The sequence below is a fragment of the Micromys minutus genome (genome assembly GCF_963924665.1).
Source record: "Micromys minutus genome assembly, chromosome: 15".
Lineage (NCBI taxonomy): Eukaryota > Metazoa > Chordata > Mammalia > Rodentia > Muridae > Micromys > Micromys minutus.
In genome coordinates, this window is record NC_137984.1 from 35,671,251 (window position 1) to 35,694,565 (window position 23,315).

A 23,315-nucleotide genomic window follows, 5' to 3' on the forward strand; every position below is an offset into this window, starting at 1 on the left:
ATGAGTAGTTGTGAGCTACCCAAAGAGGATCCTGGGAACAGCACTATGTACTCAGGAATAGCACTAAATTCTCGTAAATGCTGAGTGTTTCTTCATCCTCGTGATAATCACTCTTTAGAATTAGTATTTTAGTCCTTTCAGAAGCAAATACACACATACACACACACATATATATATATGTATGTATGTATATGTATGTTTAACTTCTCTTTATCTTTATGTTGTTTCTTGTTCACCTCAGTGAATTGAGTAACTTCATTTTCTGTGTGACACCTCTGTTCTGCTGTCATTTGGCTCTGCCACTATTTGCTAAGCAGTCACACACTGATGGTAGTTTGATTTTTCAAGTTTATCTGTATCATATTTAGATTAGGAACCAGGATACAAGTGAAATTAAGCCTGAGTATTTCTGGTAAAGTAATCATTATTACTTATTCTTTGTAAGCCTTTCATGTGCTACATTCAGGTATTTCTGGTAGAATGGTATGAATGAAGGAAATTGGAGCTATTTTCCAGCCAATAAGGAGCCAGTCAACCGAGTCAGCCTTCAAGATGTGGAGTTCAGTTTTACTGCTGCTACTGCTACCAGTAATAATAATAATAATAATAATAATAATAATAATAATAATAATAATAATAATAATAATAATAAACAACAAAACCTATTATCAAAATATACGATTACCATTTTTGTTTATCTATGAATGGATTTCATTTTAGTATATAACACTTGTTTCAGTCTGGCAAACTGGTGTATTTGCCAGCTTTTTCCTGAATTTCAAGATTGAGTATCAGGATCATTGATATCATGTAGGTCGAGGAGTGGTAACAACACAATGGATATACATGTTGTGGGTGATGTAGAACTTATGAAATGCCTAGAAAATAACTTTGTTCAATGCTTTCAGTTATCCCCCAAGCAAGATGTTCGAGGGACAAAAACTGAGCATCCTATGATAGGAACAACTAACCAGGGACAAATTCAGACAAATGTCACAACAAAGCAAGACAATGTGACAATTAAAGGTCTGCAGGCTAATGTGAGCATACCAAAGGTAAAGTTAAATTTTTTAGAAACATTTTCCTGATATAAGAGCATATTTTGTTGTTTTGCTTTTTAACATTTAACAAAGGGAATGTTAGTGAAACAGTTTGCAATATCAAAAGATATATTCCATTCTCTTGATGATCTATTGTACATTTAATATATCATAATGAATTTAATGTAGTAGACTACTAGTAGATATTTAGTTCCATATTCATCCAGTAAAAGTCTAATTTTGGTTTGAGAATTTTATCCATTCACGTAATGTGTTTTGATCAAATCTTCCCAGTTCCCTCCCCCCAAACTCCTCCCCATCCACCTCTTCTTTCCCCTCCCCATTTCATGTGTGTGCTCTTTCTTTAAAGCCATGAAGTCAACACTTAGTCTCTTAGGATGTGCACACCCCATCAGGGGCTACATTCCTGAGGAAAACTGGGTCTCTCTCTGGTAGCCATCAATTGAGAGCTCCTCAGTCAGGGTTAGGACTTTGTTGATCCCCTACTTTTGCTGATAGTGTAGCTTGCTTGATTCTTTTTTAAGTATAATTTTTTATTGTAAAAAACTTTTATACAGTATATTTTGATTATGTTTTTCCCTCTCCCAGTTCGTCCCAGATTGCTCCCTATCTCCTTTCCTCCTAAACTTAATTTTCTTTTTTTCTCTCTTTAAAATGAAAAAATAAAAACATACAAAAATAATCAAAATAAACAAGACCAAAAAGACAAAAGAAAAAATACCCAAACAAAGCGAAGTGAGAAAAAAAAGTCTACAAAAATATAACTCAGTTCATTTTGTGTTGGCCAACTACTTCTTGGAATGAGGTCTGCCCTTAAAATGCCCTAAAAGGTTAATATACCCAGTGAAACTCCATTTAGGAAACTTAGTTTTTCATTTGGATTCAGTGGATATTAGTTGCAGATAGCGTCTGGATCCATCTGGCTTTGACTTGTATGGGTCTTGTCATGCTGCTTACAGTGTCTCTGAGCTCACATGTGCATCAGCCCTACTGACAGATTGTTTCCTTGGAGACTACCATTAACTCTGCCTCTTACAGTCTTTCCACATCCTCTTTCGCCTAGAACCTTGGTCCTTAAGGGGAAAGGTTCATTGAAGACTGAGGATCTAGAGCTCCAACTCTTTGAATTGTCCAATTTAGGGTTTCTGTGTTAATCACCATCTACAAGAAGAGCTTCTCTGCTGAGGCACAAGTGAAGCTCTGATCTATGCGCATGGCAGTATGTCATTAGGAACTATTTTATTATGTGTTCATTTAGCAGAACAATAGTAGCAGGTTTTTCCCCATAGTTGCTTCACCTATCTAGTTTTAGGTTTTTGGCACCTTTTACATTGTCGGGCATGGATTCTGTCTCATAGAGTGGGCTTTAAATTCAATCAGAAAGCATTTGGTTATTCCCATAACAATTGCAACAATTAATCTTATAGACATGTCATTGTTGTAGTTTACGGGTGCACAGCCAGGAAATATCGATGATTGCCTTTCTCCAATAGTGTGAGTGTACCTGCCAGAATCATAAATGCTAGGGTCGGCATGATTGTGTGTTAGTTTTGTACAGTTGTATGCAATCCCTTGTCATATCTAGAAGACAGCTTCATAGCAGTTTTACACCATCTTTGGCTCTTAAGATCTTTCCTGTTCTCGTCCTCAGTGATATCAGAGATTTGGGAATAGGGTGTGATACAGATGTTCTGTTTCTGAATAAGCACTCTTATTCTCTATATGTTGACAGATTTTATGTTTTTTAATTAATTGCCATCAACTTTAAAAAGAAACTTCTCTACACTTCTTTTAAAGCATAGTTTACTGCACTCTGGTGGGAGAACACACATCCATAAGTATTGTGGACAGCACAAGCTGGTCTTGAAGGATTTTTTTTTTTTAAAGACACAAAACTAGATAGGTAGGAAAGGAAGGAATACATATATATCCTATTATTATTGGTTTTTTATTTATATTTGTGATCTAAGTTTAAAAGACACTTTTTAACTTTTTAGTTCTGAAACCTGTATCATTTCTGTGTTAGGTTAACTTATGCTTGTTACAAGCCTCAGTGGAAGAATCTCCAGCCACAGTTCCTAGTAGAAGTGTGACCCATGTTTCCCTGGTGGCTTTGTGTTTTGACAGAATTGCTACACAAGTTCGTATGAACAGGTGAAAAGATCTTATTCATTTAAGCCATGATTGTTGGATGTGAAAAGCCTTATGTATCCTAATTATTCACAATTATTTTAAAGAAACACTTGGGCAATGTTTCTGATTTTGGTTTAATTTAGACAGAGTGTTTCATTTTAAATAATGTTTCTATTGGACTACATTATTTAAATGTTAACCATTATATACATTTTCTGTTTCCATTAAGAGGTGTGGTGGAAGAGACTGCAAATAACGTAGATGCTAGTAAAACATCAAATTTTGATAGATATGTTCATGCCAGCAAGATGCAGCCTCAGTCATCTGGGTCTCTTAGGTCAAATGCTGGAGCAGAGAAAGGCAAAGAAATTGCTGCTAAGTTGAATATCCATCGAGTTCATGGACAACTTAGAGGTCTTGATACTACAGGTAAGCTTCAAAACATTTGGGTCTCTGTCATTTGTAAATGTGAAATTTTCCTTTGAACATTGCTTGGATACTATAAGGAAGAGAAAAGCACTTTCACTACATATGTTGTACTCATGGTATTTAACATATTTATATTATGTTCTGTATAAAATATCTGTGTTCTAGGTCATTTTAACCTATCTCCGGGTTTGTCTTAAGAGTTTCTATTACTTCAGTGAAATAGCATGACCAGAAAGTGAATTTAGTGAAAAAAGGGTTTATTTGGCTTACATTTCACATCACAGTTCATCATCAAAGGAAGTCAGAACAGGAACATAAACAAGGCAGGAACCTGGAGGCAGGAGCTGATGTAGAAGCCATGGAGGAGTGCTGCTTACTGGCTTGCTCTACATGGTTTGCCCACAACCCAATCTAATGGGAGCTTTTTCTTAATTGAGATTCCCTTCTCTCACATGACTTTAGCTTATGTCAAGTTGAAGTAAAATTATTCAGCATACACTTATTTTATCCCTTTGTATAAAGTCACAGCATCTGACCTGAGGATTTAAAAAGGCAAATTAATTCTTATAATTACCTACAAACTGTAGTCCTAAAACTGGGCAGAGCACAGTGGTTTGAGCTGTAAAAGGTCTGTAAATTGTACTGGTGACCAGTTTGTACTTATTTATTAGATCATAAGCATTACATTATGTACCTCGAAACCCACCAGCTAGAATAAAAGCTCATTCATTGAAAACTAAAGTCCCCATGAATTTCTACAGTCCATTTTCATAAAATGCAGAATAAATGTAAGTCTTTTGTTTATACTTATGCTTTAGATTCTCAGTCTCATGGAATTTGATAATCACAGGGAGCGGAGGTCGGTTTTTGAGTACAGTACGCTGGACTTTCTGTCGGGGCTGCCTTCCTATGAGAGTAGACTGCGCACAGTCCTAAACAAATTTCTCACCTTATTCCCATACTTGGACTAAGTTCAAGAGATTTAAAGAGAAATGCAAATAATTAAGTAATTAGAAGGAGTTGAGAAAACAGGTTCATTTTTACTGTGTTGCATTTGTAAGCAGCGGATTCATGGCAATGTCTAATAAATTCCAGTTATATAAAATTTTAGTGTTATGTTCTCTTTCAGTAAAAGCTATACTTTTTCTAGGAAATAATGAGTTTTCCTGAGGCCAAATAATTAAAGTAATTTTATTTTGTAAATGGTGAAAACTCCTTAAAGTACTTTACCAGAAAGCTGGATTATTTAGACCTCTGTTGACAGAATTCTTTAATCTTTCAGAAACAAATTGATAAATTCATTGTTAACTCTGGAATCGTCTTTACTTCTTTGTAGATAGCATTCTTTTCTTTACATGATTTATTTATCCTTCTACCTTTTCAGAATACCAAGACACCTTTTTAGTATAACCCACATATTAGCTTCTAATTTTTGTTATTTTTTCCTTTTCATTGTGTTCTCTCAATAATAGACATTGGGACCTGTGCCATCACTGCCATTCCCTTTGAAAAGTCCAAAGTCTTATTTACTCTTGAAGAACTGGATGAATTTACTTTTGTAGATGAGACAGATCAGCAAGCTATCCCAGATGTAACACGGATAGGTCCCAGTCAAGAAAAATGGGGCTGGATAATGTTTGAGTGTGGACTTGAAAATTTAACTATAAAAGGTAAACTTTAACCTCTGAGTTCTTCTTGGGTGGGGGACAGTCCAGTGCCACAGAACTGAACTGTGTTGAACAGTTAGTTGTTCCGTTGTAGCAACTTGGATCAACATAATAGAGCAGAAAAGTGTGGAATGTGGTTTTACCTACCAGGGTTGCACATACATCCCAGTTGTGCACGTGCAAGTTTCTTCTACGGCCAGTTAAGAGTGTTTCTGTCACAAACCTTGGGGCCTCACGGGCTGCTGGATTCAGGAATTTCTGAGTTTATTGGACATCTTTTTTTTTTTTCAGAGTCTAGAGCCTTGTCATATAAGAAGTAAACATTTCATGTGAATTCTTCTTTAGTGAAAACCACTGATTTATACTTGTTTCTTATATAAGACAAGGGGAGGAAAGAAGAGGAGGGAAAGTCTTACATAGTTATGAGTAATACTTTAAAGCAGGGACGTGGAGTTGTAAGACATTCAGGCTTAGTCTTACATGATACAGTAACTTTAAATACCAGTAGCTATATGTCTACCTTTTTTACTGGAAAGTCATACTTAACTCTTTTAGATTAAAGCTAGTAAGGAAAAACATGGTCTTGATGAAGTTATATGCAGATATTTTAAAATGAGTATAACAGTAAAACACATCCACTTTTTTTCTAACAAATGGCTCCCTTTATTTTTATAGGAGGAAGACAATCTGGTGCAGTTTTATATAACAGTTTTGGAATTATGGGTAAAACTAGTGTCACAGAAAGGGGTGGAGTGCTGACATCCAATAATTCTTCTGATTCTCCTACGGGCAGTGGTTACAATACTGATGTCTCTGACGATAACCTACCATGTGACCGGACCAGTCCTTCCTCTGACATAAATGGAAACTCAGTTTCAGATGAGCAGGTTGGTGGTTTTTCTCATGATACTAATAGTTTGTAAATAGAGAACTATGTGCTCAATTCAAAATCAATTTCTAGAGCATATCTCCCTGTCATTTCTGTCATTTCCCATTTTAGAGTTGTTGTAGCATATTTTTGAATATAGTATGTATGACTAGAGTATTGTTCCTGAATAGGTATACCTATGCTGCATATTCCTGCACATTATAATATTTAGTACAATATCTGCTTATGTTATATACATAATAAACATTGGTTAAATAAATAAATTTATAGAATTTAAGAAGACTTTGATTAATTAATTAGCTTTTAGTTGCTTTTTGAAGTCGTTCTATGCTTATTGGTAATATTTTATATAAGTAATAAATGTTTTATCAGTATCTGCTTATTTTAGATATCTTAAATAATACCTTGTATTCAATTCATTTATTATTTTTATTGTGATAGAATTTAATTGTGATAAATATGGTAACAGAAAAATTATTTAGAATTCTATATTGTTGAAAAGTTGGGTTATTAACTGTTTGGTGATCTTGGACAAACAAGCAAGAATTTAGTGACTGTATACACATATGCATATAAACTTCTGAGAGTAAAAAATAAAGCTTAAGCGAGCACCCTTTCATTAAATAAGTTGTGGGTACCTAGTGTTCACAATTGTACTCACCTCTGAACCCCGTTTCCTGGGGGTTAGTTTTATTTCTCTATGTATGAGAGACCAATGTATATGTGGGTATGGGGTATGCCACACCTACATGTGAATGTTAGCCCGCATCCTAACCTGAGACAGGTTTTTCCAATGCTGTGTAAACAGGCTGGCTGGTCTTTGAACACTGGAGATCTCCAACACCTTCCATTTCCTTGTAGGTACACACTGAAATTACAGACCCATGTTTTGTGGGTGTCTTGTTTTGGTTTGGAATTTGGTTGTTGTTGTTGTTGTTTTTAATGTGGCTTCTGATGATCCAAACTCAGGTTGTCAGGCTTACTGGGCAAGTGCTTTTACCCACCGAATCATCTCCACAGCCCCCACAGATATGTTTTTGCATATTTGTAGAGTTTCCACAACAGCCTGATAGCTCAGCAGGCAGAACCAGTTGCTAGGTGTCCAGCTTGGCAACCAGAGTTTGATATCTTGAATTCTTGTAAAAGTAGGAGGAGAAAACTGATTCCACAAAGTTGTCCTCTGACCTCCATATTTACACCATGGTACTCTTGCACCCACACTTACACATCATGTTCACACACACCCACAATAATCATAAATAAAATTTTAAGTTAATCGGTTTCTTAGTTCTTTAAAAGTGTTGGGGGAGGGGTTTCATTAGAATTCTGATGAAGGATTAAGACACATGTGGCTATGCACTAAACAGAATTCATTTAGTAGTAGTCTGTCCTTACCTTTCGAAACACTGCAGAATATTTTTTTAAGATTTATTTTTATTCTATGTGGAAGAGTGTTTTACCAGCATTTGTGTCTGTGCACCATGTAGAGGTGCACATTCCAACTGAGACCAGAAGAGGGCGCTGGATCTCCACCTTGTTTGGGCTGGGCATTGAGCCCTTGGTCCTCTGGAAGAACAAGCAGATGGTGTTCTCTCTAGCTTCACTTTACAGAATTTTGAGGGCCTTTCTTCTAGATCTTGTGCTCCTTGGATTTTCTAACAATTTTTGCAGGCTCTGTGTTATTTTTCCCGTTTTTTTTACAGAATTGTTTCTTTTCAAACATGGGTATTCCCTGGAAGTTATATTCACGGCACTACTTTCCTTGACTCAACGATATTTCTATTATATATTGATACTTTCCCATGATTCTTTTATAAAACTTATGAATTATAACATTAATTGTGCCATGGCTTCAGAGACAAGTCAGTCTGCAATTGCTTGTTGACTGTGCACGTTGCAGCAGTAATAATGCATAAGTCTTCTTCCTTTTTTCAAATGTCAAATTCTGTATCTTTATACACCCAAGTGCCTGGCCTATAGCTTCTTGAGAAATCAGTGTTTCGGATTTTATTTATTATGTTTTGTGATACTGAGAATTAAACTCAGGACCTTACAACATGCTAAGTAAGACTTAGCTCTACCACTGAGTTACTTCCCCAGCTATAGAGGTTGCTTTTGTTGTTGGTTTGGTTTGTTTCTGTGTTTTTTTTTTTTTTTTTTTTAACTCATTAATTTCTTTGTTTATTCACTTTACATCCTGACCACAACCCCCTTCCCATCTCTCCTCCTAGTCCCATCCTCATAAGTTTCTTTCCCTATCACCCCTTTTCCTGCTAACTGTATGTAGTGGGCCTAGGTCTAGTACACTATTGTGTTAGTGGTTCAGTTTCTGTGAGTCTCCATTGGGCCAGGTCATCAGATTTGGCAGCAAGGCAGTAAATGACTTTGCTTGCTGAGCCATTTTACTGCCCATGTACTTTATGGTGAAAAGGGAAAAAAAAGCTAAACCTATAGTCCTAGATACTCAGGAGGCTGAAACAAGAGGTTCTCCCCTCCCCCCTTTTTTTTTATACTCCAGATTTTATTTTCCTCCTGGTCTACCTTCTGACTGTTCCACATCCCACATCTCCTCCCCACCCTCCCTGTCTCCATCAAATATCCCCACCCTACAAAACCCAGGAGGTCAATACTAGTCTAGGCAACATAATAAATTCTCTCTTAAAAACAGAAACAATGAACTGAAAAGGTTCTGTAAGGCCAAAGGCATCATCAATAGAACAAAATGACAACCTACACAATGAGAAAAGATATTCACCAGCCCTACAGTAGACAAAGGACTAATATCTAAAATATACAAAGAAATCTAGAAGTTAGACTCCAAAAAACCCAAATAACCCTATCAAAAATGGAGTACAGAGCTAAACAGAATTCTCAACAGAGGAATCTCTAATGGCCAAGAAACACATAAAGAAATATGCAAAGTCCTTCAGAACAACTCTTGAGATTCTGTCTTACACGAGTCAGATGGCTGATTTGAATACAAAAAATTCAAATGACAGCACATGCTGGCAAGAAAGCCAAGCAAGAAAAACACTCCTCCATTGCTTGTGAGAGTGCAAATCTGTATACTTCTACTTTGAGCAATATCCACAAATTAAGGCTCTTTGTGAAGGTATATAGTCTGTTAAGCCTAATGAATGAAAAGGTTTTGTGCTTAAAGTGCTAATAAACCTGTCTTAATGGAACTGGAGGATCAATATTAGTTTTGGCTATTTTATATAGGATGAAGGAGTTGAATCTGATGATTTGAAAAAAGATCTACCTCTAATGCCACCACCTCCAGATTCGTGTAGCATGAAGTTGACCATTAAAGAGATTTGGTTTAGTTTTGCAGCTCCCACCAATGTGAGATCCCCTGCCCATGCATTCTCTAGGTAAGAAATTTTAAATTGTAATTTTGTCCATCCACAGTTCTTACTCCAAACTGCATAGTATTTTGTGTTATGTACTTCCTGAATTATTTTTCTGACATATCTAATACTCCATGAGTGCTGAAGTTGCTATTTTTTTCATCTTTCTCATTGAATGTTTTCTTTAGATACTATATGTTCTCTATTTAGCCCACTTTCTTTCCTAGTATTTTGGCCTATTTGCTCAGCATGCTTCCTTTGATTTTTGTTTTATTTTCATTTCAAACACATTGGTCTCCTCTTCCTTTTCAAATGTCCATTTTTTATTTTATATGTTCCTAATTTGTCAGTGCATGAAATATAAAATTGGATCTTAACACTTTTTTTAAAGGCAGCTGAACCTCTTAAGCACTGCAACCCCCGCCGTTGGTGCATGGCTGGTTCCTATTGATCAACTCAAGTCAGCCTTAAACAGATTGGAGACTGAGGGGACCTTGCGGATTTGTGCTGTTATGGGATGCATAATGACAGAAGCATTAGAGGTGTGTCTCTTATCATAGAAGGTATCAGACATACTTTGGTACTGGAAATGATTCATTAATTAACAACTATTAATAGTTGTTGGAAGGTACCAGATCTACAAGTTCTTAATTACTAAATGTCTTTGATTATAGGAGCTTTTATACATATAATTTTAAGTCTTTTAGTTTTGTTTGTTTTTCAGAATAAAAGTGTGCATTTTCCTCTAAGAAGTAAATACAATAGACTTACAAAAGTTGCTCGCTTTCTCCAAGAAAATCCTTCTTGTTTATTATGTAATATTCTACACCACTACCTGCACCAAGCAAATTACTCCATCATTGACGATGCCACAATGGTGAGTACTAGCTTTAAGGAAGCTGCTGTCCTGTAGAAATAGTACTAGATGGGCAGGCTGGGAAGTATGGCTAGATATGCGGGTTAGTGGATGCCAGTCTGCTCTAATTGACAGTCTTGGGGTGGCTTGTATCTAGAAGCTGTCAACATGGATAAAATTTCTCAGCTTGATAGGTTGAATGAGAAATTGACAAAGATGAAATTCTGAAAAAAAAAAAAAAAAAAAGCCTAATTTCAAGGTTAGAGAGGTTGCATAAAGCTAGATTGAGTGCCCAGAAAAGAAGTAAAGACCGGGAACTCAGACAGTTGTATCCTAGAAGCCAAAAGTCTATGTTTCAAGCCAGGAAGTATTCCCTAGAACCATTATGGTTTAATAAAACAGGGATGAATCACAGAAGGGAGCAATTTATAATTGTACAACTCATCCCATTTCCAATCCTAGAAAAACAGTTTGTGATTGAGATTTTTAGAATTTCAAGGACATTGCTTGTCTTCTCCTAGCTCCCAAATTGTACAGCATGCACAACAATATTTATACAAATTAGGAACCTGTGTATATTATTATTAATAGCTATCCAAACCTTTCACCAGGCAAGTGAAGAATTTATATTAAGTAATGGGTCTTACAAAGATGTTTATATCTAAGACTGAAATAGTACTCCATCCTTTCCTGGAATTGAAGACAATGTTGTACTGACATGCCCATCCCTGTTGTGGTCAGAGAATCTAGAAAAGAGAAACTTGAAAGCATTAATCATGAGTGGATGTTCTACATACCAAGACAGAAAGCCAGAGCTCAGGAGGTAGTGGTCTTGTTCTTTAATAAGTGCTCATATACAGACTAACCAGCACTCACCAATGGCTGTAATGAATTCTAAGACCTCTGTCCTCTGTGATCGCCACTCGATCTCCTCTTAAAGATACTACTGCTCCTTTCAAACATTGCCATACTCAGAACCAAACTCTTTTTTAAAGTGCATGACCCCTTAAGGGACATTCTCAATATATATGTAGCTGTAGCAGGTTTTATTGTCAACTTGAAAAACTGGGTAATATTGAACAAATTAAAGATTTAAATTTTAGTTCCTTTATCTCTAATTGGACATTTTGAGATTAAAAATAGTTCTTCTTTCTTATTACAGAGTGATGGGCTTCCTGCATTGGTAACCTTAAAGAAAGGATTAGTTGCCTTGGCAAGACAGTGGATGAAGTTCATTGTGGTGACCCCTGCCTTTAAAGGAGTTAGCTTACACAGACCAGCTCAGCCTCTGAAACCTCCGGCCACTGTGGACCACGAACACGAAGAGGGACTTGGCCTAGATAATGGAGGTGGTCTTCAGAGTGACACTAGTGCTGACGGCGCAGAGTTCGAGTTTGATGCAGGTGACTTCTGTTCAGGGAACTTCTCCTTACACAGTGTTGTAGGAATAGCTTCATGTCGACAATATGCCTCTTCAAAAGATTCCAATCAAGACCTGTTGCTTATAATTATTAGAAAACTTTTAATAGGAGAAATTCCTGACTCTCACATACTTCATCACATGGCACTCAATAATTTTAATAATTTTTGTCCCAAATTTGAAAGTGCTGTGGTTGAACTGAGCAGTTGTGAATTTTATTAATCTAAATTCACAGTGACTTTGGAATCTTTACTGAACATGTTTTGTAGTTTAGTTTTGAGAGATACAGTAGATCAGTGATATGTCTTCTAGTGGAGACAGCCTTTACAGAGAACTTACAGACAAAACCTGCCTTTTAAAATTGTATTTGCCCACTTATCTGTTTTTAATGCAGTTTTGTCCTATCTGTTTCATATATTTTTACCTTTAAATAAGTTTGAAGGCTTGAGTTGAGCATACAGTTCTATACATAGGATGTGTTGCATCTGAACAAGGTGGATATACTTACTTTAACTTTTTGCTAAAGATAGGTTTTATATTATGATAATAGTGTTATGGTGTTTTGAAAAAGAATTAAAAATATTGTGGGTGAGAAGTTCTATAGGAGAAAAGTCCTAAAATTAAAATGTCCAGAACTTTTATTCAGCTTAATTTTAAAATACTTTTAATAAATATAAGAAGTAGCCTAAGTTTTATTGCTTGTTATCTAGAATTTGTTATGCACAGAGGTTCAATTAGTTCAGTAACTGTACCTTCCCAACACCAATGATACCTGTGTTCATTGCTGACATTTGGCATAGACTAGAGGGTGACTGAATTGGTTGTATTAGTCAGTGTAACAGTTACATGGATAATGTAAACTCTGATTTGGGTTGGAGAGTAAGGAAACAAAAAGATAAAAATTATAATCATTGTACATCTTTTTTGGTTGTAAAATATATAGTAATTATACAGACGTTTCATATAAATGTGTGATCATATGTACATAACTCACTTGTCTTGTGAACCGTTTCAGCCACAGTCAGTGAGCATACAATGCTTCTAGAAGGAACAGCTAACCGGCCACCACCAGGGAGCTCTGGACCTGTCACTGGAGCTGAAATAATGAGGAAGCTTTCTAAAACTCATACCCATAGTGACTCTGCATTAAAAATTAAGGTACAGCATTGCCAGCATTGATTATAGAGTTTAAAACATACAAGGTGACCCAGCTGTGTTTTTTTGTTTTGTTTTTATTGTTGTTGTTGTTATTATTGTTTTTTAAAATTTCAGTGTTAAATATTGTAGATGTGTATTCTAAATATTCCAATAATTTATGTTGAAATTAATATGATTTTCAACTTTACTGTATAGATTTCCCATAAATTTGTGCCATCAATACTTAATACTTAGATACTACTAAAGTCTTTTTTTTCTTTTTAAATTTTTTTTAAGATTTATTTATTATATATATATATGAATACACTGCAGCTGACACAGACCAGAAGTGGGCATCAGATCTCATTACAGATGGTTGTGAGCTGCCATGTGGTTGCTGGGAATTGAACTTGGAACCTCTGGAAGAGCGTTCAGTGTTCTTAACCACTAAACCATCTCTCCAGCTCATTTGTTTTTGTTTGTTTGTTTTGTATTGAATATTATATGAAATAAAATTCAGTATTAAAAATGTTGATAATCTTATCATTTTAGTTTTAGTGAGAAGCTTCTTAGGCTGTATAATCTTGCAAGTTTAGGTTGAGTTTTTACAAATTACAGTCTTATTTTATACTCAATTGTTTTAACAAAATTAAAGGATGCTTGATAAAGAGGAATGGTACAGCCAAGTGAGTAGACTAGCATTGGAAGCAGTACCATCACTTGGGTCCTGCCCTGTAATTTGAAAATTTTCTAACTGAATTGTACATCAGCTTCTTTATTTGTAAGGTATGGGTTTTGCTAGTGTCCTTCTGTGGAGAACTGTGGTGAGAAATAACCAAAGTGAAGGCATAACATTGTATCTGCAACTTTGTATTGCTATGTTTTATTATTGCTGTTTTAGTTTGCTTTTCTAAGAACTGAGTATTTGAGTTAATAGTAGTATTTTCACTCAGAGTCTACATGTAGACTTACACTGAAACTCAGAATAATTTCGACAGAGGTCCCAGCACATGGTGGCTCACAGCCATTTGTAAAGGGATCTGATGCCCTCTTCTGGTGTCTCTGAAGATAGCTAGAGTGTACTCATATGCATAAAATAAATAAATAAATCTTTTAAAAATTGACATTTCAAAATGAAAATTATAAACAAAAACACATGAAAAGGGGCTGATATCTCCAAATAAACAACAACAAAATTATTTTTAATCACTAAGAATAAAATAAGATATTAAATTTTTAAATAAGATAAAATCAAATGTTACAGAAAAATATGTATACAAATATGAAGATGTATTTGCTCGTAAGAAAGTGTAAAATAAATTGACATTTTATTTTTATCTCTAAGATTAGGATAACATAACTTGATATTATATGTGAGTATAAAAGAAAACAGTCATTCTCATATTAGAATATTGTTGTTTGAGAAAACTTTTCCTGGGGAGATATTACACACATGTGTAGTCACTCCCAAGTAGAGAACTCCTGTCTATCAGGATACCACCAGATTCCAGCTTCATGAGCCAGTGAGTTTTATTGGGGTTACTTACAGGAGTAGGAATGGAAAGTTTTGATCTTGGAGGAAACTGTTGCATAAGAAGTTTACATGGTTCTGACTTTTCTGAAGGACAGTGTGGCAGGTCTAAGTGAAAACATCTCCATGGAAGTTAAGGACTTTCTTTCTGGAAGTGACCATAAAGTGATCAGATAGACCCTAGAGCTTTTTTGGCAATAATATAGTGCAAAAATAGTAGGTGTGACAGAAAAGAATTAAACATTAGAGAGCCAAAAATTTATGTACACTGTTATAAATTCCTACTACAAAGCCTTTCCAAAAGGGTAGGTTTAGATACAACTGTGGATACCACTGGAGTTATATGGATTTGGATTTAATAGCAAAAATGAGGTGTGTGTGTATGTGTGTGTGTGTGTGTGTGATGTTTCTATTGCTGTGTTGAGACACCTTGACTAAGGCAACTTTAAAAAAAATTTAAATAGAAGCTTCCTTAGAATTTCAGATGGCTGTAGTTTGTGCCATCATTGTGGTAAATTGACAGCAGACAGGCAGGAACGGCAATAACTGTGAGCTTACTTGTTAAGACAACCAGGACACATAAAGAAAGATCTAACTGGAAATGGTATAGGCTTTTGAAACCTCAAAACCCACCCCCAGTGACACACCTCTTTCAACAAGGCCACACCTCTTAATTCTTTACAGACAGTTCCACCCTCTGCAGAACAAGCATTCAAATATAGGAGCCTGTTGGGGGCCATTCTCATTCGAACCACAGAGGTTCCAATGCTGTGTTCCTGGTCCCTGGATCAGGCAGGGCAGGGGCGTGCTTTCTGTGCGCACTCCGCAGAGATCTCTCTGCTCCCTGGCTGCCCAGATCTCCATTTATTTACATTTCAAATGTCATCCCTCTTTCCCTCCACAAACTGCCCCCCTCCGCCTCTATGAGGGTTCTCCCCAACCTGTCCACCCACTCCTGCCTCAGCAACCTACCATTCACCTATCCTGAGTCATCAAGCCTCCTCCACAGGACCAAGTGGGTTACCCTCCCACTGATGCCAGATAAGGCCATCCTTTGCTACATATGCAGCTGGAACCCTGGGTACCCCCCTGTGACTCTTTGGTTGGTGGTTTAGTCCCTAGGAGCACCAGGAGTATGTGTGTGTGTTTGGGGGAGGGCTCTGGTTGGTTGGTATTGTTGTTCTTCCTATGAGGTTGCAAACTCCTTTAGCTCCTACACTCCTTGCCCAAACTTCCCCACTGGTGTCCTCACACTCAGTCCAATGTCTGGCTGTATACATCCACATCTGTATTGGTCCGGCTCTGGCAAAGCTTCTCAGGGGACAGCTATACCAGGCTTCTGTCAAGTAAGCACTTCTTGGCATCAGCAACAGTGTCTGGGTTTGGTGTCAGCAGATGGGATGGATCCCTAGGTGGAGCAGGTTCTAGATGGCCTTTCCTTCAGTCTCTGCTCCACTCCTTGTCCCTGTATTTCCTTAAAGACACATGCTCTTATCTTCATAGCAGCCTTATTTATAATTGCCAGAAGGTGGAAAAAACACCGATGTCCCTCAATAGCAGAATGGATACAGAAAGTGTGGTACATTTACACAGCAGAATACTACTTAGCTATGAAAAACAATGGCTTCGTGAAACTCTTAGGCAAATGGATGAAACTAGAAAATATCACAAGCATGTTCTTAAGCACCTTATGAATTGCTTACATCATGGTGCCCTGGATACTGCCCCCCCCCCCACACACATTGACCAGCATTTTATTTCCTGTATTCTGTTTAAGAAGCTGTTCTATGACAGTTGTTTAGCTGTAGAAATTAATGATTCATTGTTATATTACTTCAAGGAATATACTTAAATATGATGTGTAGTCCCTAGCATTATATTTCAGAGTTATAAATTTTTTTACATGTGACTCAATAGTCCTAGTCGACAAAATCACTGTAAGTATTAAAGTACAGAAGAGCTAGCAGCAGTAGGAACAGTTATGGAGGTTGTAACTATTAGCAGTCAGTTTCACATACTTCAGAAGAAGGAAACACCAACCTGTGTTCACTTTGTAGGGCATTCATCCATACCATTCTCTGAGTTATACCAGTGGAGACACTGCTACAGACTCTCCAGTTCACGTCGGACGTGCTGGGATGCCGGTAAAGGAGAGTCCGAGGAAGGAGAGCCTTCTCAGCTATCTGACTGGAAGCTTCCCAAGTCTGCACAACCTTCTGGAAGGCACTCCTCAGAGAAGTAGTGCAGCTGCGAAAAGTAGCTCCCTCACAAGAACAGGTATCAAGCTCAGTGGATCCAACTCGGTTCTCTGAACTACGGGCAACTGCACTCGCTCACATATGTTCAAACAGTCACAGTGTAAAATATGTACTTCCTTCAATTGATTTTTCTTTTGTGGGAGAAATTAAAAAAACACTTTATTATATACTTTGATTACATAACTAAACTTTGTAGTTACTTTGTTTTTGAAAACATGTTTTAAAACAAAATTAAAGCTTTCTCTTCGTGCCTTTTTATTTTCAAATTAGTGCTGACTAATGCCAAGCTACACCTGCTGAGTCTAAAGACTGAAAAATCATCACCATTGTGATAACAAAAAATGAATTTTGTACTAGTGCCTTAGGATCTACATACCAATATCATGAAGCGAGAGTTTAAAAATATTTGGAGAGATAGCCTAGTAATTAAGTGTACTAGCTGCTCTTGAAGAGGACCTGAGTTCAGTTCCCAGTACCATCATAGCTACCGACATCTGTAACTCCAGTACCAGGGGATCCAGATGCCCTCCTTCTGGCCCCCACAGGCACAGCATACACTTTGTAAACAGACACAACTCAGGCAGAGCACCTATAGACATAAAATAAGAGTAAATGAATCTTTAAAAAAATTTTAAAGACATTTTAATCCAACTTTCTGAAAGCATGCAAGTAGCATTTTTCTGTTTTGTAGTGTATAATAATCTTATTCTCTGTAAACTTTGTTTTCAGGAAATACAGTAGCCACTGACATGTTGTCTGAACATCCTTTGTTATCTGAGCCATCATCTGTGAGTTTTTATAATTGGATGTCAAATGCTGTGGGAAATCGTGGAAGTGTGGTACAAGAATCCCCTGTTACAAAGTCAGGACATAACAGTCTTCCAACAGGTAAGACATTTATCATTTTTGTCTTAACTGTCTTCAGTGGCACAGTTACAGCGATTATCTTCTTTCTCAGAGGATACTTAAACTGTCAGCTATTTGGATGAAATTGGACTCTTTCACTTTGAGGAAATGGCAAATTTAACTTTTACTTGGTATTATTATAACATCAAATACAAGATTTACAGAATTTAAAACATTTAATGTGGTTAAACATTCGTAACACAAGAGGAAGCAGGTTAAAAACCGTATAGTTTGAACATGATGTACCTACAGTACAGAAAATATCTTGAATCTGTCTAGTTCTCTCTGAGACATAACTATTAATTCATATACTTTTCGTAGGTACTTAACAAAATGTCATCAGATATATGAGAACAGTAAAGTAAATTTTTCTTAAGGAGAGAAATAATTTAGGCCATTTATTAATTTTAAAAGAACATGCATGTATAGAAATATGGCAGGATGTTCCCCCCAAAGTGGTGGCTATATCCAGTGTAAGTTTATCAGCCTTCCTTTTTCTGTTTTCAAAGTTTTCCATGTTAGTAAATATTGAAGGGAATTGAAATAGACTTTGGTACTGATTAATACACTACATTTTAAAAGCTGTTTAAGCCATGTGAATTATTTTCAAGTAGGAATTAGAAGAGTGCTTGATATGTGACTGCTCACTGAGCTCTTTGTTGGGTTCTGAATTCTAGCCGCATGCTAGTTTTCTGCATTGACTCTTTTTTTAAAGATATATTTATTTATTATATATAAGTACTCTGTAGCTGTCTTCAGACACACCAGAAGAGGGCATCAGATCCCATTACAGATGGCTGTGAGCCACAATGTGGTTGCTGGGAATTGAACTCAGGACCTCTGGAAGAGCAGCCAGTGCTCTTAACCACTGAGCCATCTCTCCAGCCCTCTGCATTGACTCTTGACTGAAGAAAATAGAAAGATGACATCTTTCTGGTCTGATTTCATTGTTGTTCAGAGTGCCTATAGTATAAATTTCAAGAGAACCATTATGGAACACTTTCCATCAAGGGTCCTTTGTCTGGAAGGACAGCATAAAGCTTGTGTATAATTCTGTTATCACCTATGGCTGTACTTGCTTTTCAAAGATTTTCCAGTCAGAAAATTGGATTGAGTGACTTGAATTCCTTTGTAAACTTCACTGGTATTTTTTGAATATTTAAATATTTTTTATTGATCACATCTGTAGATATTTACTATTACATATTATTGGATTTTTTGTTTTGTTTTGTCTTTTGTTTTTCTCTGATCTTTTAAGGGCATTCCAATATAGTTGCTTTTAAATTTGACTTGTTATGCCTTTGTTTGACTTTTTTTGTTGTTGTTGTTCCCAAATGATTCATATTTACCCTTGAAATTTTGCTGTTAGGAGTTGCTCCCAATCTTCCTACAATACCCTCAGCCTCAGATTTCAACACCGTCTTATCTAGTGATCAGAATACTCTGGATGGGACACATTCCCAGCACAGTACTAGTCAAGATGATGTGGCAGGCGTAGAAGAAGCAAATCAGGGGTTCCCGGCTGTTCAGCTGGCTGATGCACAGGTGAGCCTGCCTGCTTTTCCTGACACTGACGTCATTTCCTTCAGCAGGGCTTAGAGCAGGCACCATCAAGCAGTAGGTACCCGAAGTTCAAATTAAATCTTTATTCTTTGCCTGTTGTAAAAGCCTTCATGCAAAATAGAAGCAGCCTTTAGAAGCACTTGGATTATAAATGCAAATTAGCCAATAGGTTGTCATTAATTGAAGTTTCATCATAATATTTTGTTATATGTTAAAAATTGACCATAACTTGCCCAGCAAGTTAAATTTTATCATATTTTACAGACTCTTGTACAAAGTTAAGACTTTATTAAGTGAGTAGTTGGGAGACAGTGGATTTAGAATAAAGAAATAAAATAATTAAAACATGCAGATATCTATAAGTAGCCGTGTATTAAATGACGACAAGGAGAAAGTAGAGGTGAAATATGAACTGTTGAAGTAGATCATACCAGTGAGGGTGAAATGTAGGAAAACTTGTTTGCAAAAGTATAGAAGATATTGTGAAATTATTTGGAATATATTTAAGTTTGAATGAATAGAAGGTAAGTTGGAGAATGGGACATGGGAGATAAAGTGGGGTTTTAAATATAGACATTGTAAAGCTGTGTATTACAACTATTCATATAATATATAACTGGGCAAGAAAATTGTTATCTTACCATCAGTTGTTTCTTTCCCTCTATATAGTAGGAAAGAACATTTCATTCCTTTCCCATAGTGTAATTTAGTTTTACAGAAGCAAAGGCAACTGTTAGTACCTAACCGCCTATTATCCTATCCTTTTTAAAAATTAATTAATTAATTATTTTAACATCCTGACCACCGTTTTCTATCCCTCCTCTCCTCCTAATCCTATCCACCCTCTACCTTCCTCCCCCACCCGCATCTACTCATTCCTCTTATCCTTAGAAAAAGGAAAGCCTTCCATGGATATCAGTCAGCTATGGAATATCAAGTTACAATAAGACTAGATTCCTCCTCTCCTATTAAGGTTGGACAAAACAACCCAGTAGGAGCATAAGGATCCCAAAACAGGCCACCAAGTCAGAGTCAGCCCCTGCTCCCACTATTAGGAGTCCCACAAGAACAGCAAGCCACACATCTATAACATATGTGCAGAAGGCCTAGGACAGTCACACACAGGCTCACTGGTTAGAGGTTGAGTTTCTGTGAGTCCCTATGAGCCCTGGCTAGTTGATTTTATGTGTTTTATTGTAGTAGCCTTTGCCACTCTGGCTTCTGCAATTCTTCTTCTCCTTCCCAAGTTCTGCCTAATGTTTGGCTATGTGTCTCTGCATCATTTTTCATCAGTTGCTAGGTGATGCCTCACTGATGACAATTGTGCTGAGCCCAATCTATGGATATAACAAAAAATGATTAGAAATAATTTCATTGACTTCCTATTTATTTATTTATTTATTTATTTATTTATTCATGTTTGCTAGTTGTGTTTGGTTTCATAGTTTCTCTGGTTCCTGGTCCTTCACGTATTGTGAGTGGGTTCCCTTTAGTGGCATGAATCTCAAGCTGGACCAGTCATTGTTTGGCCACCCATACAATTTCTGTGCCAACTTTATCAGAGCACATTTTGCAGGCAGGACAAATTGTAGGTCAAAGGTTTTGTGATTAGGTTGGTGTCACAAACCCCCCACTGGAAGTCTCGCCTTGTTACAGGAGATGTCTGGTTCAGGTTCATAGCCCCCATTGCTAGAGTCTTAACTAGGGTCACCTAGATTCTAGGGTCACCTTCATAGATCCCTGGGAGTTTCTATTGGACTGGATTTCTAGCTTGTCCCAGAAATTTACTCTCTCTCCATTCTAGTTGTCTCTCCTAATACTCTCTCTCTCTCTCTTTCACCTACCTGATCTCTCCTGTTCCCATCCCCACACCATCTATTCAGGTCCTTTCCCTGTCTACTTGTGATGTCTATTTTATTTCACCTTCACAGTGAGATTCATGTGTTCCCACCACCACCACCTGAGTCCTTCTTATTACTTAGTTTCTCTGGCTCAATTTTCTTGTATCTGTTGGGACTTGTTTTGTGACTGAGTATATGGTCAATTTTGGAGAAGGTTTCATGAGGTGCTAAGAAAGAGAAGGCATGTTCTTTTGCATTTTGGTAAAATGTTCTGTGGATATCTGTTAGGTTCTTTGAGTCATAAGGTCTGTTAGACCTATTACTTCTCTGTTTATTTTCTGTCTGGATGACCTTTGCATTGTTGAGAGTAGGTGTTGAAGTCTCCCACTATTAATGTGTGTGGTTCGATGTGTGATTTAAGCTTTAGTAATGTTTCTTTTACAAATGAGTGTACCCTTGCTTTTCAGACATAGATGTTGAGAATTAAGATACTATCTTGATAGATTTTTTTTCCTTTGATGAGTATGAAGTGCTGTCCCCCATCTCTTGATTAAATTTGGTTGGAAATCTATTTTGTTAAATATTAGAATGGCTATACCAGCTTGTTTCTTGGATCCATTTGCTAAAAAAAAAAAAAATCTTTTTCCAGCCCTTTACTGTGAGTTAATATCTATCTTTGATATTGAGATGTGTTTGTTGTATGCAATAAACTGATGGATACTCTTTTCATATCCATTTTGTTAGCCTGTGTCTTTTTATTAGGGAATTGAGTCCATTGATGTTGAGAGAGATTAATGACCAATGAATGAGTGCTAATTCCATTTTGATGGTGGTAGTGTGTGTATGTGTGTCCCTATTTTTGTTTGTGTTGGTGTGAGCTATGTTTCCTATGCTCTTTGGGTATTATTAACTTCCTTGGGTTGGCATTTGACTTCTCACTCTTTTTGACTAGCTTCTCTGTTAGCTATGATAACAGGCAGCCAGGTCCGGTGCCAGTTTTGTTTTTTTTTTTAATAGAAATACATGGGTATCCGTAGACTTTTTAAAAAGCAAAATTAATGTAATCTAAATTATTTACCCTCAGAGAAGTTGTAGGGCAATTTATTTATTTATTTATTTATTTTTGTGAAAACAATTATAACATTTTTTGGTTTTGTTTCATTTTCTGTTAATAGATATTATGTACTAGAATAAGAACAGAATCATCAGTGAACAATAAATTATGCTAATGCTATTGTTTGATATCTTCCAGGTTGTTTTTAAACCTCTTCTGAGTCATACAGGGATCCAGTCACAGGACACAATGCCCCTTTGTTACCGGATGTACTTTGGAGAACACCTTTCATTTTCAGGAACTTTAGACTGCCTCAGAGCGGATATTGTAGATTCGGACACAGCTAAAGACAGGAAAGGCAAAAGAGCAAGAAGGTATTTTTTCATATTGTAGAAAATTTTATTCAAAAAACTATAATTTTAGTAACAATGAGGATATAATTTCTAGTTAATTAATATAATAATCATATTTTATTATGAACTTTTTTATTTTATTAATGGATCAAGCAGTATTTTAGGCCTATTTCCACAGAATATACATGAGGTATTCTAAAATATATCTATTGATAAGTACACTTAGCATTTATATGCATAACTTCACTAGTGGAGTTTTTATGTTTCTGTGTTTTTAACCTTCGCACTTACACTTTATTCCTAACTTACCTTTTGAGCTGGATTTTAGCATATGTGTGTAGGTATGAACATATTTCTGTATGTGTGCATGTCTGTGTGATTGTTTGCATAAATATATGTATAGCGGTAGGGTACACACATGCACAGGGACCAATAAGGCCATCCTCTGCTACATATGCAGCTGGAACCATGGGTCCCTTTTTGTGTACGTGATTTAGTCTCTGGTAGCTCTGATGGATCTGATTGGTTTATGTTGTTCTTCCTGTGGGGTTGAAAACCTTTAGTTCTTTTTCTAACTCCTCCATTTGGGACCCCGTTCTCAGTACAGTGGTTGGTTGAGAGCATCTGACTCTATTTCTCAGGCTCTGTGCAGCGTACCTATGGAGGTTAGAGGACAGCCTCTGATACAGTTCTTCCCACCATGTAGATCCCAGAATTGAACTGATACCATCAGACGTAGTGGCAAATGCCTTCATCCATTAAGCCATCTTAATGGCCTATATTTAAATTTTTAAATAATGTAACAAAATTTTTTTTATAAATGAATCATGTATAGAATATAGGGCTTTCTTTAATTTTACTTGAGGT

At 36.5% G+C, this 23,315-nt stretch overlaps 1 protein-coding gene across 1 annotated transcript in view; it reads left to right on the top strand.

Moving 5' to 3' along the window:
• Window positions 1-23,315, top strand: part of BLTP1 (bridge-like lipid transfer protein family member 1) — a 194,936-nt gene that overhangs the window by 89,759 nt on the left and 81,862 nt on the right. Inside the window, exons 33-46 of the mRNA XM_080929338.1 lie at window positions 909-1,055; window positions 3,088-3,215; window positions 3,424-3,623; window positions 5,096-5,293; window positions 5,966-6,177; window positions 9,402-9,553; window positions 9,921-10,071; window positions 10,254-10,406; window positions 11,548-11,788; window positions 12,821-12,963; window positions 16,531-16,750; window positions 17,461-17,619; window positions 19,007-19,182; window positions 22,294-22,469. Coding sequence (XP_080785464.1) covers window positions 909-1,055; window positions 3,088-3,215; window positions 3,424-3,623; window positions 5,096-5,293; window positions 5,966-6,177; window positions 9,402-9,553; window positions 9,921-10,071; window positions 10,254-10,406; window positions 11,548-11,788; window positions 12,821-12,963; window positions 16,531-16,750; window positions 17,461-17,619; window positions 19,007-19,182; window positions 22,294-22,469 — 2,456 coding nt within the window. The remainder of the gene's footprint in view (window positions 1-908; window positions 1,056-3,087; window positions 3,216-3,423; window positions 3,624-5,095; window positions 5,294-5,965; window positions 6,178-9,401; window positions 9,554-9,920; window positions 10,072-10,253; window positions 10,407-11,547; window positions 11,789-12,820; window positions 12,964-16,530; window positions 16,751-17,460; window positions 17,620-19,006; window positions 19,183-22,293; window positions 22,470-23,315) is intronic.